Consider the following 17,369-nt stretch of genomic DNA (forward strand, 5'->3'; position numbering starts at 1 on the left):
AGCCAGCTGAGAAGTACCATTTTGCAGCCTGGCAGTGGGACCGGCAGCTGTGCAAGCTCCTCCTCTGGCCACGTACCAGCTTCTCCTCTTCCCACTGCACCGCTGCTCTTGCCCTCTACTGCAGGGGTGGGAAAGAAGTTCTCCAGTGCAGGTGCCACAGCTTCTCCTTCCCTGAGGAGTTTTTTTTTTTTGTGGGAAGGCCCCAGCTCATCCCATTACTCCTACCAACATTAATCCTAACAACCGCTGCGGCCTCACTGCAGACGAGAGGCAGGGTTTGAAAGGCTGTTAAGTTAACGAGGACAGACCTTGCCGTGAGCTACTGAACTCGGGCGACGCCCGCCTGGGACACCACGGCGCTGCAGGCGGTAGGCCCCGAGGCGCCCCAGACCCTCTGCCAGCGGCGGGGAGAGGGAAAGCGGGGCATAACACGGAGGCCCCGGCAGGGAGAGCCCGAGGAGCACGTCCGGGGACCGGGGTTCAGGCTGCCAGGGTGGGCAAGGACGGCGAAGCGGACCGAAGACCCCGGCCGGGCGGAATCACCTCACGGCCTCCACAGCGGTTCCCGCGCGCCGCGGGTGGGGAAGGGGCGGGGCACGGATAGGCCACGCCTCCCCCGGGCGGGGCGGGCGGCGGGTTTGGCGCGCGCGCTGGCGGCGGGCCGCGCTTCCCGCCGTGGACCATGTCTCGCCAGAGCACCCTGCTCCGCTTCTTCCCCAAGGCCTCCCCGGCACCGCCTCGCCCGGCCGTACCGGCACCCGCACCCGCACCTGCTCCCGTCCCTCCGCAGGCCGGCGCCGGGACCCGCCGCCGCGTTTCAGGGGAGCAGAATGGCCGCCAGGCCGCCGCCGCCGCCACCACCACCACCACCACTACCAGCCCTACCGCCGCGGCGAGCAACGGTGTACCGGGCAGAGCGGCGGCCCGGCGTAAGGAGGCGGGGGAGAAGGGCGGAGGGGACGGCGCGGCCGCCAAGGCCCCCAGGTAACCGGCGGCGGGGAGAGGAGGCCGCGGGAGCGCGGTCTGTGTGAGGAGAGGAGAGGGGAGGGGAGGGGGGGGTGTGCGTGATGCAGCGCGCGCGGACCGTTGAGGGGGGGGGGCGCGTGCTGTCGCCTGTGGCCGTTGGAGCGGGACCCCTCGGGGCGCGGAGGCGCCGGTGTCCGTCTGTGTGTCTGTGTCCGTCCGTCCCATTCACCCACCCGGGAGTTACAGCGGCTGCTTGGGCCCACCGGGGCCTTCCCGGCACGGGGCGGGAGGGGTGTGTGTGTGTGTGTGTGTGTGCTGAGCGGTTTTCAGCGAGCCTCCCCCCCCCCCCCCCGGGCTTTTGGCCGCCGCCTCACGGTGTGGGGGGTGGCGGGAGCCGTGTGGGGAGTGTGTGTGTGGGGGGGGGGGGGGATTGTGTGTGCGTGGGGGGGTGCGGGCCTGCGGCGCCTTGGCGCGGGGGAGGCGCTGGCGGCAGCGGCGTGGGGTGATGGGAGGCCGGCGGCCTTCTGCCTCAGCCGGGGTTTGGGGGTAACGCCGGCATCCACCCGGAGGGGAATCTTATTTTTTGGTTTTTTTCCCTGGTGTCTCAATTGCCTTTCTGTTCCGCGTCTTGGTGGTTTAAGTGTCTCGGCTGGCTGATGGTTTGGCTATAGCCTGCGGGGATACCCCCCCCCCCCCCCCCCCCCCCCCCGCCCCCGGTCATCAGCGGTTGGGTTGAAATCTTGGGGGAGAAGGAGAGAGCGAACGAAAGGCGCACCAGGTGGTTTGTGGTGGAGACGGGGTTTTTATTTATTGCTTTAGTTTTTGTAGCTTGAGGGTTTTTTTTGAAATCTTACTCGTTTCCTTCAGGTTCCCTGTTGAGAATTAGTCTCTACAGGAAAACTCGTCTTGGTTACGTAGGTTGGCGATTCGCAATAGGTAGTCTGCAACCTTTTTCTTTAACTTAATGTGACTGTTGGACCCAGTTACTTTCTCCCCCTCCCTTAAGAAATCCGCTAAGAGTCTGGTTACACATGGCTCTAGGTGGCCCTGCTTGAGCAGGTGCGTTGGACAAGATGAGCTCCAGAGGTCTCTCCCGACCTCAGCCCATCTTCTGTGGCTATAAAGCTCTATCTCTGGAGGGATCCAGTAGAACTTGAAGGAGCAAATCCAAAAAGTCGTTGAAGAGAAGTATTGGCGGTGGTGTAGAAGGACTGTATAATCCGGGTTGCACCACCTGGGTGCCACCCAAGACCTTCAATGGGCAAGCTGCTCAGAAGCAGTGTGCAGTTACGTTTATGAAGAGAGCTCTTTTAAATGTTTATGCTCCTTAAATTACACATCTGTTGTCTTTGCAGTGGCTCCTGTGAGTATTCACCTGGTGACTTGGTCTGGGCGAAGATGGAAGGTTATCCTTGGTGGCCGTGTCTCATATACAACCATCCGACTGAAAGAACAATAGTCAGAGGAAAAGGGAAATCCACTCGTGTCCACGTACAGTTTTTTGATGACAGCCCTACAAGGGGCTGGGTCAGTATTAAATATCTGAGGCCATATAAAGGTAAGAGCTGCAAATAAAACTTTTTGAAATGGAAGTATGCCACTTTTTGTTTTTGAAAAATAGGCATGGAATATAGGGTATGGCATTCTCCATAGAGAAGAGAGCAGCAAAACCAAGATCAGTATTGAGTGGGAAAGCATGTTTTGTACTTTTTAAGTCAGACATAGCAAGTTTTTGAAGGTTACAGGTGCGTTTATGGTTATATGGTTCTTTAAACATAAACCACTAAGCTCTCTTGTTTATTAGATTAGAATGCAAACTTGAAGCTTGCTTATGTTTTGAAGTTTTTTCCTTTATTTCTCCCATCAATATAAAACAAGATCTAAAAGATAAGTCCACTATTTCAATTTCTAGCCCTGAAATCCTTACAATATTAGGAATGCCAAACCCAGTTTTTATTAGCTATTTGGGAACTGCAGTTTGTCCAGCATCAAAAGACTAGGCATAGGATGTTAGGGAACTAAAATTAATTCTACTGTTGTGTTATTTCAACGTTTTGCATAATAAAACTCACATTAGTAATCATGATCTATTTTCCCCTGGTTTTATAATTTTACTGTTGCGGAAAACTGTAAATCACTGGCTGTAAACAGTCATGTATAAATCATGTTGTTCTAAACTGTTCTGTTGTTAGTCAAACAAGTACTTTGGGTATAATACAGTATTTTTGATACACTGTAGAATTTGCTTGTGATGTCAGTGAAACAACTGAATTTAAACAGTTTCTTACTTTTTACAAGTCAGAGTTCCATCTCCTGTGATTTTTTTGGGGCTTGTTTATACTTATATGTACTGCATTTAAGCCATAGGTAGTTTTAAATTAAAACGGTAATGTTATTACTATAAATGTTAGCGTAATTTAAGGCAAGTGAATTGGTTGGTACTTTATATGTATCTTTCCTGAAGGTATTTTAAAATAATCAAATATATTTTAACAGCTTGCAGTTGCATTTAGAAGCAAATACAGGTAAGCAGAATTGATCTGTGTACCAAAAGAAAATTGCAGAAAAGTAAGACGTGTTCAAAATGTTTAAACATAGAAACACTGGTCTGTCTACAAGAAATGTGGTTAATACAGAACACAGTAAAAATATTTAAGATACATGCTTTGCTTTTAAATTCAGACAAAAGCATCTCTGTATACAAAGTAAGAGTGTTGGAATCTTTGGGTAAGAAAATGGAGAAGTGTCTTATGTTGTGGTGTTGCTTGTAAATACAGACACGACAGGGCTAGGCTTCTAACAGTTGGGCATGCAAGAAGTGGAGTTACATACAAGCTGGTTAAGTGAATATGCAGGTGTTGCACACTTGAGTATGCAGTTAAATTACGTGATGAGATTTTTCTCCTGCCATTGTTAAATTGTCAACGTTAAACGCAAAATATTTTTGGATTGTCTCACTGTGTTTGCAAAATTAAAATGGAGATCTGGTTTGTTAATGTGTTGCGTTGTGCTGTAGAAGCAGCTACTTGTAACTCCATCCTTTGCTACTGCAAGCTCAAAGAAATGAATGTGAGAAAGAATTCCATTTGTCTTATTTCTGAGATAGTTGGCCTCCTACAACTCAGCTGCCTTTTGTCTACCATTGACTTAGAGCTGAAGCTTCAGTTCACAGCAGCATATGAAGGGATTCACAAGAGCGGGTGAATCTAAACTTCTAGGAACAGAAAAAGGAATTGCCCTTTCCCATCTATAGTGTACTCTTATGTCCCCTTTCTTTCTTTCAGCAAGGTGAATACATAATATGTTACATACATGATTCATTTCTTGAGCATGGCATCAAGATGGATCTCAGCATCTTTGGGGACCCTTTCTAGAAATCAGTCTGTAGATTGGCTGGGCTTTGTGTTTATGTACAGGTAGTGGAAGGAGGAACTGTGGTGCTCATAGGATATGAAAGAGGAAGAGGGATGGTGCAGTTATTAATAGTAGGCTTTGCTTGATACCCTGCAATGTCAGGGTGAATTGCCAGCATGATTGATGATCAGCTAATCTGGCTAATACGTTGGTGTTGGGTCTGGCTGCCTTGCTGCACTTATGGGAGCAGTTTGAACGACCAGCAGAGCTTTACCCAAGAAATCTATGTCATAGATGACTGATGCCCATAACTTGAAAATAACTTTATGATTGAACTTGCCTATCGTTGCTAAAGTAGCCGTGTGGTCTCAGTCAGGTCTGCTGCACTGCTAGTATGAAGTGTTGCTTTTCAGTAGTAACTATAGTTAGCGTGAGGGTGTTTAGAGCTTAGCTTAGAAGTGTTCAGATGTGGTAATGAGTTACAGAAATAGAAGCAATTCTTCAAGTGTTCATGTACTAGGTAGGCATTTCATTTGTGAGTGTTTAGACTTTCTCTAGGGATAGTTTATCAGGCTGAATGAGTGACAGGTTGCTATATTTAAGATGTGGTGGGAATGACCGGTAACAACACAATGTTAGATAATTATACTAGTTGTCTGAATACATTTAAAAGTGAAGTGTGAACAGTAACTAAATGACTGGCTAAATACTAGACTAACTTCAGTTTCTGATTAATTATTTGTGGTTTTAAAGGTTCATCAGATGGGGAAACACAGAAGGGAGGTATGTTTTATAGTACAAAGCCTGAAATTAAGAGAGCAATGGTGCTAGCAGATGATGCAATGAGTAAAGATAAAACTAAGCGGCTTGAACTGGCAGTATGCAGTGAACCTTCAGACACAGAGGAGGAGGAGGAAGAGGAGGAAATGGAGGTAAAATTTTTCTTACTTGCTGTCATTTTCAGAAATAGTGCTAGAACTTAGAAGCTGTCTCTTGGAACTAAGTGTGGACTATCCTGCAATTCTCTAGTACTGTAATAGTAGCTTAATCTGCTCTTTAATCATGCATGCATATATATCCATATGTCTTTTTTTGCACTGCTTCTGTGTTGTCAGGCCATACACTGGTCTCTCACCTTTTATGGTTGGAAAGACAAATCTGATACCTCTTCTTGGTGTTCTGTACGGTAAAGACTGACCTCAGAAGTTACTTAACTTCTCTAACTCTCTTTATTGGTCACTCCCTGGGTAACACAGGTGACCCACTTTCTCACTCATAAAGAACCTTTTTTCTGATGCATCTTCTTATCTTCTCTACCTGCTAGTCATATTCCAAGTTCCCCTAAGTTTGATCTGAAGTTTTAGTTTGTCATAATGTAGAAATTTCTAACTTCTTGAGTATTCATCGTAAGGCTTTAAATTGGATTTTTGGAGCCTGCTCTCATGTTGTAGAGTAGCACTAAAGTACAAATTCTTGTACTGTTAACACCAATCTGTTGGTGGGGTAACTAGAAAGAGATCTTTTATTGTATTGTATTCAAGTTGTATTGTGAATGATTCAAATATTATTTCAGTACCACCATATGTGTTGGAATAAATTTCTTTGGAAAGGAATGGTATGAGGAAACTGTCAATGGCATAGTGGTTTTCTGTACCTCCTCTGTCAGCATGGCCCATCTACTCTTTCTCCAGTGTGACATTGCCCCAAGGGACAGATGCCACTCCAAGCATTGTGTTATGTTTGTGGCAACAGTGTGGTGGGCACTGGCACTTGGTACTTATTACAGTCCCTCCACTGCTGTTTTTCTCCAGCACTGGTGCTGGAGTTCTTAAAGTTTCAGGCTGGAAAGGCAAATAATGGAGCTTCTTTTCTTTCTCCTAGACATGTACAATCTTCTTGAAGGTTACTATAAGGTAGTATGTTTGTAGGTGGAAATAGGTAGTTAAAAAAACAAACAAACAAAAGAAAACCCCAACCCAAAACAAACCCAAAACCCACAAAAAAACCAAAACCCAAAACCACATGGGCAAAACTCACATAGGCCAGTACTGAAAGGCTGCAAAACCCAGTGACATTTCTGACATAGGTCGGTAGGAAAAAATTACAACACAGAGTTAGCTTATCGAGGCATTTCTCCTTTGTGCTGAATTTCATATACCATATTTAAACTGGACAGAAGGCATATTTTGTTCATCAGCATCACTTATGCAAAGAATGAGGATGTTAAGAATGCAAGGAGGAGTAATTATGCCACTGGTTGATAGCAGTTCATTATCCAGAAAAAAATTTAATTCTGTGAAGGTAAATGGAATTGGCTGTGGCTCTGCTGTTTCTTGCTTGAAGTAGTATAGCTACTGCATTATTGCAGGTTTTTGTGCTTATTTTTGCAGCAGCGATACGTTACTTTGTAGCCAGAATTTTCTGGAGGTAAAATAATTTATTTTTCCAGCAGATGAGTGAAAGTGCATCAGGCAGCAGTGATGACTGCAATAGCGAGGAGGATGTGAAGAGTAATAAGCGAGTAATGAGCAGGGAAAGTGCCATAAAAGCCAAAAGAAGAAGAGTGTTGGATTCTGACAGTGATCATGATGGTTCTGACGTAGAGTTCAAGCCTGATGTGAAAGAAGTGGCAAGCAGTGAGGAAGGTAGTAGTGGGGTAGATGAAAATGAATCTACTGACACAGAGACAGACGCAGAGAGTGTCGCAGAAAGCCCCATAAAAGTCCCTTCTAAACGAAAGAGAAGAGAGATAAACAAGCCTGCTAAAAGGAGTAGCTTAGAAAATGAACCTTCTGAAACGCCCAAAAGAGCAGCAACGGTTTCTTTAGAAGCCAAGTCTAAGCTGACATCATTTGCAGCACCTGAAACTTTTGAATCTCAAGCAAATGCTTGCAGTGGAGGCACCAGTGGCTTTGCAGTATGGGAACATGAAAAGCTTGATTGGCTGCAGGAAGGGAAAAAGAAAGATGCGCACAGGAGACGGCAGAGTGACCCTGGTTATGATCCATGTACTCTGTATGTACCTGAGGACTATCTCAACAAGTGTACGCCAGGAATGCGGAGGTGGTGGCAGCTGAAAAGTCAAAACTTCGATGCTGTGATTTTCTACAAAGTTGGAAAATTCTATGAGTTGTATCATATGGATGCAGTCACTGGTGTAAATGAGTTGGGCCTGATCTTTATGAAAGGTGCTTGGGCCCATTCAGGTTTTCCAGAAACTGCATTTGGCAGATTCTCTGATGTTCTAGTGCAGAAAGGCTACAAGGTAGCCCGTGTTGAGCAAACAGAAACTCCCGAAATGATGGAAACGCGCTACAAGTCAATGGCCCACCCAACAAAATTTGACAAGGTTGTACGCCGAGAAATATGCAGAATCATCACTAAAGGAACTCAGACTTACAGCGTTCTGGACTGTGATCCCTCTGAGAACCATAACAAATACCTTCTGTGTGTTAAGGAAAAAGACGACTCGTCTGGACAACGTGTTTATGGGGTCTGCTTTGTTGACACGTCGGTGGGGAAGTTTTATGTAGGCCAGTTCTCAGATGACCGGCACTGTTCGAGGTTTAGGACTTTAGTAGCGCATTACACTCCTGTGCAGGTACTGTATGAGAAGGGGAACCTGTCTGTGGACACACAAAAGATACTGAAGGGCTCACTTGTTTCTTGCATTCAGGAAGGGCTGATCTCTGGTTCCCAGTTCTGGAATGCCTCTAAAACACTAAAAGTCCTTCTTGAAGAAGGATATTTCAAGGAGAAACAGAACTCTGAAAATGGATGTTCTCTGCCCTCTGTAATCAAATCTTTGACTTCAGAGAGCGACTCGCTGGGATTAACTCCTGGTGAAAACAGTGAATTAGCTTTGTCAGCTCTTGGGGGATGTGTCTTCTATCTCAAAAAATGCTTGATTGATCAGGAGCTGTTATCGCTGGCAAACTTTGAGGAGTATGTCCCCGTGGATATTGATACTGCAAAAACTACGAGTCCAAGTAGTTTCTTTGCCAAAACTGACCAGCGGATGGTGCTGGATGGAGTCACCCTGATGAACTTGGAAGTCCTGCAGAATGGAACCAACGGGACCACAGAAGGTACTTTGTTGGAAAGGATTGATTCTTGTTGTACGCCATTTGGGAAGCGACTCCTGAAACAGTGGCTCTGTGCTCCGCTTTGTAATCCTAAATCCATCAATGATCGATTAGATGCTGTTGAGGACCTTCTGGCAGTGCCAGATAAAATGTCTGAAGTTAGCGAGCACCTGAAGAAACTGCCTGACCTTGAAAGGCTGCTCAGCAAAATTCACAGTATTGGATCGCCACTTAAAAGTCAGAACCATCCTGACAGCAGGGCCATCTTTTATGAAGAAATCAAATACAGCAAAAAAAAAATTGCTGACTTTTTGTCTGCACTGGAGGGGTTTAAAGTAATGAATGAAATTGTTGATGTCATGGAAGAACTTGCCAGTGACTTCAAATCTAAAATCCTTAAGCAGCTGGTCACCCGCAAAGCCAAAAATCCAGATGGCCGCTTCCCAGACTTGAGTGCAGAGCTTAAAAGATGGGATACTGCTTTTGATCATAACCAAGCTCGAAAGACAGGAGTGATTACTCCAAAGGCAGGTTTTGACCCTGACTACGATAAAGCACTACAGGATATTAAAGCTGTTGAGGAAGATCTTCACAAGTACCTGGATAAGCAACGCAAACTGCTTGGATTCAAATCCATGCTCTACTGGGGGGCAGGCAAAAACCGATACCAAATGGAAATACCGGAAAGTGTAGTATCACGTAATTTACCTGAGGAATACGAGTTGAAGTCAACCAGGAAAGGATATAAGCGTTACTGGACCAAGGAGATAGAGAAGATGCTGGCTGCCATGGTTAATGCTGAAGAGCGCAGAGATGCAGCACTAAAAGACTGTATGAGGCGTTTGTTTTACAACTTTGATAAAAATAGCAAAGACTGGCAGACAGCTGTGGAATGCATTGCTGTGTTAGGTAAGAGATTTTCTTCATTTTTACATATAGAAAAAATACTCTTCTATAGTAAATGATGAAATCTGATCTAGATAAGCAAAAAAGGCTTGTTGCCAGCTCTTAATTTGTAGTTTAAAAACTCCGATTGTGGTAACAGGGTTGATAATTAACAGTGATCACCTGTTTCCTTCCTGTCAGTAAATGGCAGAACAGTTGTTGGGTCCTGATGTTTGCAAGCTCTTTCTTCGTTCCTGTTGTGTGACTGTAGGTATGCAGCTGAGTATTTCTCGCTGTTCAGCATAGCCTGGTGGGTCTCTTGCTGCTTCTAGGATTCTCGTGTGAGGATTAGTTGCTTCTTATTAAATGAAGGCAGTGATGCGGATGGAGGTATAAAATTTTAACCTGCTAGTCATCTTTCCGTCTGAGTAGGCTGCTTTCTCAGCAGCCTTCAAAAATAAAAGAAGTGGTCATTGTCACTGCTTCGAAGAAGGTAGTCTAGTAGGAAGACTTCCCCAAATCTTCCTTAAATTTCTAGGGTAGAACAGTCTCCTGAATTTCCTTCTCGGGACTGGCGTACTCTTGTACTGTGAATTTTCTGCTAGCCTGAGGCACTCTGGGATGTCTTTGTTCCAGGGAAAAATGAAAGCACTCTCTGAATGCCACTGGGGCAGAAAGGGGAGGACAGGCAGGCAGCGAGCGTTGTCTAGGAACGGATTCTCTGAGCGGACTAGAGAGCTGGGAAGCAGTCACATTAGCTATGCTGCAGTACCAGGGCAAGTACTGAATTGATTTTCAGTAGAAAGAGAGACGGCTTTCGGGCTCAGCTGTAATATGTGTACATAAAGTCTCTAATATCACGTAACATGGTCTAATTTTGTAGGTAATCAGCTTTTAGAACCTTAGAGCTAGGCTAATTGAGGGGGGTTGTGCTGCTGCTTTTCTGCTAGGCCAACAGAATTTTAGTATTTATATAAATTTATTCTGGCAACTTTCAAGCAGCATTATGATTCTTAACAAAGTAATTCACTGTCACAGAAGCTGATTTCCTCTTTACTTACCCTGTTCCAAATTAAAAACCAATACAAGAAAATAATATTTTAAACATGTACATTAAAAAAATAGCTTTTGAAGTGAAATGATGTGGATTTTAAAGACTTAAACTAAAAGCTAGAGGGGAGAGTTTTTAATCTGGCATCATAGAAACCTGGAAGGAATGAGGAAAGACATTGTGAACATTCCCAACATTCCCATCTTTTACTTGTTCTTCTGGAGTGCTTCTTGGGTGTTTTCCTTAACAGGAAAATGGAATGGAAATGGAAAATTGTGTTTACAAAAATGCTATTCAATGAGTAAATGCATTCCAGTGAATGAATAAAGGTTGAAAGCGTGACTTACTGGAATTTCTCTTAATCTTATAGATGTCTTGATGTCCCTTGCTAACTACAGTCAAGATGGTGGTGGACCGCTGTGCCGACCTGTAATTCTACTGCCTGTGGATAGCGCTCCTCCCTTCCTGGAACTTAAAAATTCACGCCATCCGTGTATTACAAAAACTTTCTTTGGGGATGATTTTATTCCTAATGACATTGTGATAGGCAGCAAAGATGAAGATAGCAGTAGCGAAGCTTCCTGTGTGTTAGTAACTGGCCCGAATATGGGTGGCAAATCTACGCTCATGAGACAGGTGATTGACTATCTGCATAAGACTGAATGTTCCAGCGTACCTCTGTTTTTTGCATAATTACATGACTGTTTATAAATGTCAAAGGAGGTCCCAGGAGTGGTCTTCAGGGTGTGCAGCACAGTACAGCAGTTACACTGTAAAGACAAAATATAATCTGGTAGAAAATGCCCATGTTTAGATAGTATATTTTCTACTTTTGCTTACTTTAGTGAGGAATAAGTTTTATTTCTCTTTTGAGAGATGGTTGGGAAAAATCTTTTTCAAGTGGCCTTATCCAGGATTTGGCATCATCTGGTAAAAGATGCTTCTGCAGGTTAAACAAGATGAAAATAGACTTCAGCGGCCACTGGGAAAGCAACAGGGAGTTTGCTTTATTAACACTGCTTGCGGTGATAACTTGTGTTTTGAAGGCTTTCAGCGTACTTTAGTCCTACTTGAGATTATGACGCTGCAGCCTGGAGCTGTTAAAACAGTGGGAAGCTTTATGCACTCTAGTCTTTGTTTTAGGGGAAATACAGTTTCATTCCCTCGTTCTCTGTGTGGAACTGAAGCTCCAAGCACATAGTAAAAATTAAAATGTTTTAATGTTTGTTCTGCAGGCGGGTCTCCTGGTTATAATGGCTCAACTGGGATGCTACGTACCTGCTGAAGTCTGCAGGCTTACACCGATTGACAGAGTATTTACGAGGCTTGGCGCCTCAGACAGAATTATGGCAGGTGAGTTTCTGAAATCCAAAGTGCTTTTGCCACCGAGTGAGTTTCTTTTCTTGCTTTGAGTGGCAAGTTGGAAAGGGATGGTCTGTTGACTTTGGGGGGAGAGCTGGGCGACTCGTTGTCTCTCATCGTTCAGAGTAGAAACAGGATTGTAGTTATGCTTGATTTGTTTGATATGCTTGTCCTCCCATTATTTTTGACAGACACATAGAATCACTTTTTAATGAATTCTAATATTAAAAGCCTGCCTTCCATCTGGATGCAAGTCTGAGGAATATCTTTTTGGATATGGTACAGCTGATTGTGTTCTACTTACATGGGTATCTTTTTCTAAGTGTTCTGGAATAGGACAGTGATGTTCAGGTAGCTGTGGTAGAGGAGTTGTTTTTTACCTTCTTGCAAGGCCTACCTAGAGATCCCTTGTTTCAATCAGAATGCCTGCCTTATGTCTGAAATCCGATTTCTTCAGACAATGAAGAGAGAGGCAGGGTTCCTTCTTGGAAGCGGTAGTTGACAGTTCTTGGGAGTATTTTGTTTCTTCCCGTGGAGAGGAAGACGGAAGTGGAGGATGACCCAACAACTGGAATGGGAAAGTCTGCCTGTGGTGGTAGGCAAAGTGTCACGGGGCTGGAAGAACAAAGTATTTTTTGTGGTAAGAAGAGTAGTATCACAACTCATTTAAGGAGGGTGCAGATTTTCTGTGATCTTTCTGCTGAAAAATGTGGGTCAGTGAATATGAAAGGAATTAAGCCTACTGAACTTGTTGCACATAAGGAATTTGGAAATGAATCATTCTGAGTTCTTAATTAAAAAAAATATTTACCCTTCCCAAATCAAGGCTTTTCTTTGCAGCTAGGGAATTTTATTAAGGGTTTCTTTGCCCAGCTATTTTCAGTTTTGTTTAATTTCAGTACAAAAAGAAATTGTAAGAATGGAAGAATACTTAAGTGCTTATGGTAGAAATAAAAACTGCCCCTTCTGCAAGAGAGAGGTAGTCTAGAAAAATGTAACATTTTCAACTTATTTTTCTGTCAACTGAGAGCTAATTCTTTTCCAAATACATGCACAAATGTTTTTTCACATCATGAGGCTGAATGCTGTGCAGTGGAACTAGCTTTGAAATCTGTTCTTGTCACATTAGTTTCCACACTGTGTAAAAATGAAAGCACAGTGAAAGTTGTCTCATGGCAGTCATTTTGTAATGGCTGTCAACAGGACTTTTATGAAGTAAATTTTAAGTAGTATCATTTAAAAATTGCCTGTGTAATTTTAGGGGTTTATTTTCTACAGCGAATAAATGGTTCTTCCTAAACATTGTTAAAACCATATTAAACCCTGGAAATTTCTTTAAATAAATGGAGAATATCAGGATTGCTGGACACTGCTTAATAATTAATGTTGAAAAACTTATGTTAAGAGCACAGCAGTGCTCATGCAGCATGAGTACAGGAAGTAAATGCTTGCCTGCTCTGAAAATACATTAATTGCTGCTGCATGTGATTATTAGGAATGAACCCTGCAAAGAACTAGTAAGGGTCTGAATGATTGTGTACTTCTGCCTGTAACCTGCTAAAATACAACTTCACCTCTAGATTTCAGGCCTTGTATTATCTGGGTTGTTAGAACTCCTGTAAGATGTTCAGTCCTTAGCAGCAGTATATTTCTTTTGTCATATCTCACTCAAGTAGAGTGCATATGAGTACAGCCTTAATTATCTGAATTTAATTCATTACCTTATGACATCAACAACCAAACCAGTAAGGCTAGTCTCTTAGTCTTTTTAAGATTTTCTGCTTGCTTTTGTACACTGAAAAGCCACACACCTTAGGCCTGCCTCTTGCATTTAAGAGCAAGAAGGGGCAAAAGATTCTCCCCATCTTGTATCCTTTGTGCCCCTCTTTTTGTCCAGCTGGCACACCTGACCTGCACTATTAAAAGTAGACAGATAAGGTGGCCTAAAACTTACTCAATTAACTGTACTTGTGCCCATGCCTGTACTCTTAAGGAGCCAAACCCTGCTTTTTCTGGCAAATGGAGACCTAACATTTTCGTGCTGGAAAAAAAGATTTATGTTTTTGTTCATCTTCAGTTTGCTGTCAAGTTTCATTTTAGCTTGACCAAGACTCTAGTGCAGATTAAATGGGGGTTTAGTTGTGGTTTTCAGATCTTTGACTACTTCATGGCTTCTTTTTTTTTTGTCATTTCTTTTAAAGGTGAAAGTACCTTCTTCGTTGAATTGAGTGAGACTTCCAGCATTCTCCAGCATGCAACAGAGCATTCCCTTGTCCTTGTGGATGAACTGGGTAATTAGTCTATTTAGTAATAGATGGAAATTAAATCCAAGATTGAAGACTAGCTGTAAGGTTGTTGGGCTGTTTAAATCGCAACCAAGTACACAGGGGCAGTTTCATCATAATGCTCCTAATGTTTTAACTGGTCAGTATCTTTGCAAGTCTCTCTTAAAATGTGTACTTCTTAGGTGCCCTGGGAACTAATACAACACCTGCTACCCCCCAATTGTTACCAGCCTGTTTCTAGCCGAGTTTTCCTGCTTTCATTTGCATGATTACTTGCAGCAAACCTTGAGCAAGCCGGTAGCAAGGCTCGAGAGAGCAGAAGTGTCTTTTTCTGCAGTGCAGAAGAGAGTGGGATTGTTACAGGGCAAATACTTGGGTCACTACTCGCCACTGTTTGTCAATCTTCCACACAGTGAAGAGGGAGAAAAACAAACAATACAAATTGATAGATGGTAAACAATGCATTGCATTTGCCTTTAGAAAAGCATCTTCGCTTCTGTTTTTTAATCTTGGCCATTAAAGATGGGGGGGGTGGGGTGTGTGTGTGTGTCTATCCTCAGTAGCAAGTAAACTATGGATTGAATTTACTTTGCCACTTTTTTTCCATTTCTTCTCCAGGCAGAGGCACAGCTACTTTTGATGGAACAGCTATAGCGAGTGCAGTTGTGAAAGAACTTGCAGAGAAAATCAAGTGTCGGACGCTGTTCTCCACACACTACCATTCGCTGGTAGAGGATCATTCACACAACGTGGCTGTGCGGCTTGGCCACATGGTATGTGTAAGCGTAATGCACAAGTTGTGAGCACTGAAGTATGGCATTTTTCCTTCTGGCTGATAGATCTCATGCTGTGCGTGCTTTTCTGCACTCTTCTACCCAGAGTCATAGATGTGTCCTGAGAAAAGGATGTCATGTCTCATGTGTTGATTAGTCTGTAGGTAAGTAAGTATTACATACACTGACTTATAACTTACTCTTTCTAGGCATGTATGGTTGAAAATGAGAGTGAGGATCCAAGCCAGGAAACAATTACATTCCTGTATAAGTTCATCGAAGGAGCATGTCCGAAGAGCTATGGCTTCAATGCAGCAAGACTTGCTAATATTCCAGAGGAAGTTATTCAGAAGGGGCACAGAAAAGCAAAAGAGTTTGAAAAAATGACCCTTTCCCTGAGAGTATTTAGGTAAGGCCTTGTTTTCCCTTTTTAAGTTGCACATTGCTTGGAGACATCCATTTTAAAAATTGGGCAGTGGCTTTTGCTCATAGTCTCACAGCGGGGCGGGGGGGGGGGCCGTTAAAAGTATTTTTGTGACTATCAAATGTACCTCACAAGCCATGAGGGAGGGAAGTACTAAAACCTGACTACAAGAGGGCAGATACAATGAGTAATGCAGTATTTTAAGCCTTGGATCACCCTGCTAGTCTCTAGGGCAAAGAGCTTAATTTCCATAGAGGTGCAGGGCTGGCTGTGAGCCGAGCCAAACCGAAGGAATGCCTGAACCAGCCCAGCGCTGACGGCTGCTGCGCAGTGCTGGGGGGGCACTGGGGGCTGTTACAGTAGTACTGGAGCTGCTGGTGACTGCCTCTGCAGCAGGTAGTGACAGCTGCTGGCAGCCTTTACACCAGGCATGAAATGGCATCTCCCTCGTCTAAAGCTGTGCAAGTAAGAGGAAGCTGAGGCTCTGTGTCCATGCTGGGTAAAGCTTATTTCATTATTTCCCTTAGGTATCTCTGCCTGGTGGTGGATGATGCAACAAGCGATGCAAATGCTGTTCAGAAACTTACCGCTATGATCAATCATCTTTAAGAACACAAGTGTTTTTGGTACTGGTGGTTTCCCAAAAAGGTGGTATCAGACAAACGTTATGATCTAATAAACTTTATTTTTTAAAAATGACCATTTTTCCATTGTCTTTCCTAGGAAATTAAACCCTTTAATTCTTACCTACCCTCTACATAATGGTTATTGAGTACTCCACAATATATTAAGTCTAGATGTTATGGTACATGCATACACTTTCAGGCTGTTGATTACCCACTGTCACCAATACACATAAATGGAAAAAAGCTATGAAACTGTATAGGGCTGTATATATACTTGTCTCAGCTTCATTAGAGCAGGAAATTACTGTGATTTCCAGCAGGTTATGTAAGTAATGTCCAGACTGTTCAAAAAAAACTATGAACAGAGTAAAGTACAAGACTGTTTTGAGGAGACTTTCTACTGTGTACTTTAAAACATAGTAAAATTTCTTTCACAAAACTTAGTTACATGGGTACTTTGTTTTATAGTGCATTATAGTCTAGGAAGTCTCATTAAAACACTCGCTTTTTTTGTTAGGGTGGTTTGAGTACAGACTATTGCTGGGGCAGGGAAGGAGATTATTCTAACTTCAGAGGACACCAGAAAAATTGCTGGATATAATTTAAGATTAGTGTTTTCTCTTTCATAGAAAGAACGTACATACTGGGACATGAGTACAGTTACAGCAAGTCTAGGTGTGCTAACAAAACAGGACACATTCAAGTACAATAAGATTTTTTTGCTTGAAATTAGAAACAAACTACATGAGATTAAAGCATTAAAATCATATTTCTCAATCTGAATAAATGTTAAAAAATCAAAAGAAATGCAGAAGTGCTAGCTCACATTTTTTACCATGTTACAAAAGCAATTGGTACCCATGTCCATAAAGGCAGCAACAAAGAATGCTGCTTGTCTACAGAATAGTACTACTGCAAATTGGACTGCGTTTCAATGCTACTTGTAAAAACACCAGCTTTCAGAAGTTGGTATCTGTACAAAATTGCAGCTTATTTTTCTTCACTTCTGTCCCTTCAAAGTCTTTGTTTACACAGTAATGCTAAAACGCCCAGTTCTGTTATCCTGAGTCAACATATTGCCACTTTCTTTTTTGGTAGGTTGAGCTCCATAGTGTCAACACCTCACACATCCGCTTTAATACAGTCTCTTTCTGCAGAAATGGGCAAGTATAACTTCCTCCAAAAAAAAAGTTTTAACAGTTATGATATTAGAATGGCAGGACTTTCTTTCTGAAAGGAATTCAGTTGTGCTGCAATGTATTAGATTCTATAGGTGGAGCAGAGTCATATAGTGTATCTGTATCATGTGTAGGCTCTCCAGCAAGCGTACAGGGATTAGACAGTGTTCCAGCACCACAGTCACAGAAAAACCTACAAAAAAAGAGAGCTCTTTAGTTTCTACTTTACTCGCGTTGTCGTAATTGCTGAACATACTCGTTTGAAACGTACCTATCATGTCTAATGAATTCTACATCATGTCCTTGATGGCACTTCTTAATGCAGTTCACACATATGGCGTTACGGTCTGTGGTGTTACAGGTGTGACATCTGAAGTAAA

At 43.2% G+C, this 17,369-nt stretch overlaps 2 protein-coding genes across 4 annotated transcripts in view; one reads left to right on the plus strand and one right to left on the minus strand.

Annotated features, from left to right (window-relative positions):
* The first annotated feature begins 628 nt into the window (after window positions 1–628).
* MSH6 (mutS homolog 6) lies at window positions 629–15,884 on the plus strand. 2 transcript variants are annotated; one of them, XM_049833373.1, is made up of 10 exons: window positions 629–984; window positions 2,322–2,524; window positions 5,074–5,252; window positions 6,770–9,314; window positions 10,712–10,977; window positions 11,577–11,694; window positions 13,905–13,994; window positions 14,607–14,761; window positions 14,971–15,170; window positions 15,713–15,884. In XM_049833373.1, exons 1-10 carry the CDS (start codon window positions 683–685, stop codon window positions 15,792–15,794), a joined length of 4,140 nt encoding a protein of 1,379 aa, XP_049689330.1. In that variant the 5' UTR covers window positions 629–682; the 3' UTR covers window positions 15,795–15,884. The 2 variants fall into 2 exon arrangements, with proteins under 2 accessions (XP_049689330.1, XP_049689331.1); XM_049833374.1 differs by having other exon boundaries at window positions 6,773–9,314.
* FBXO11 (F-box protein 11) overlaps window positions 15,851–17,369 on the minus strand; it is a 77,719-nt gene continuing 76,200 nt past the window's right edge. For both annotated transcript variants that reach the window (XM_049833377.1, XM_049833375.1), the window contains exons 22-23: window positions 17,261–17,359; window positions 15,851–17,182 (exon numbers count right to left, since the gene is read on the minus strand). In XM_049833377.1, coding sequence (XP_049689334.1) covers window positions 17,053–17,182; window positions 17,261–17,359 — 229 coding nt within the window. In that variant the 3' untranslated portion in view covers window positions 15,851–17,052. The remainder of the gene's footprint in view (window positions 17,183–17,260; window positions 17,360–17,369) is intronic.

The sequence above is a fragment of the Accipiter gentilis genome, chromosome 30 (assembly GCF_929443795.1).
Source record: "Accipiter gentilis chromosome 30, bAccGen1.1, whole genome shotgun sequence".
Taxonomy (NCBI): domain Eukaryota; kingdom Metazoa; phylum Chordata; class Aves; order Accipitriformes; family Accipitridae; genus Astur; species Astur gentilis.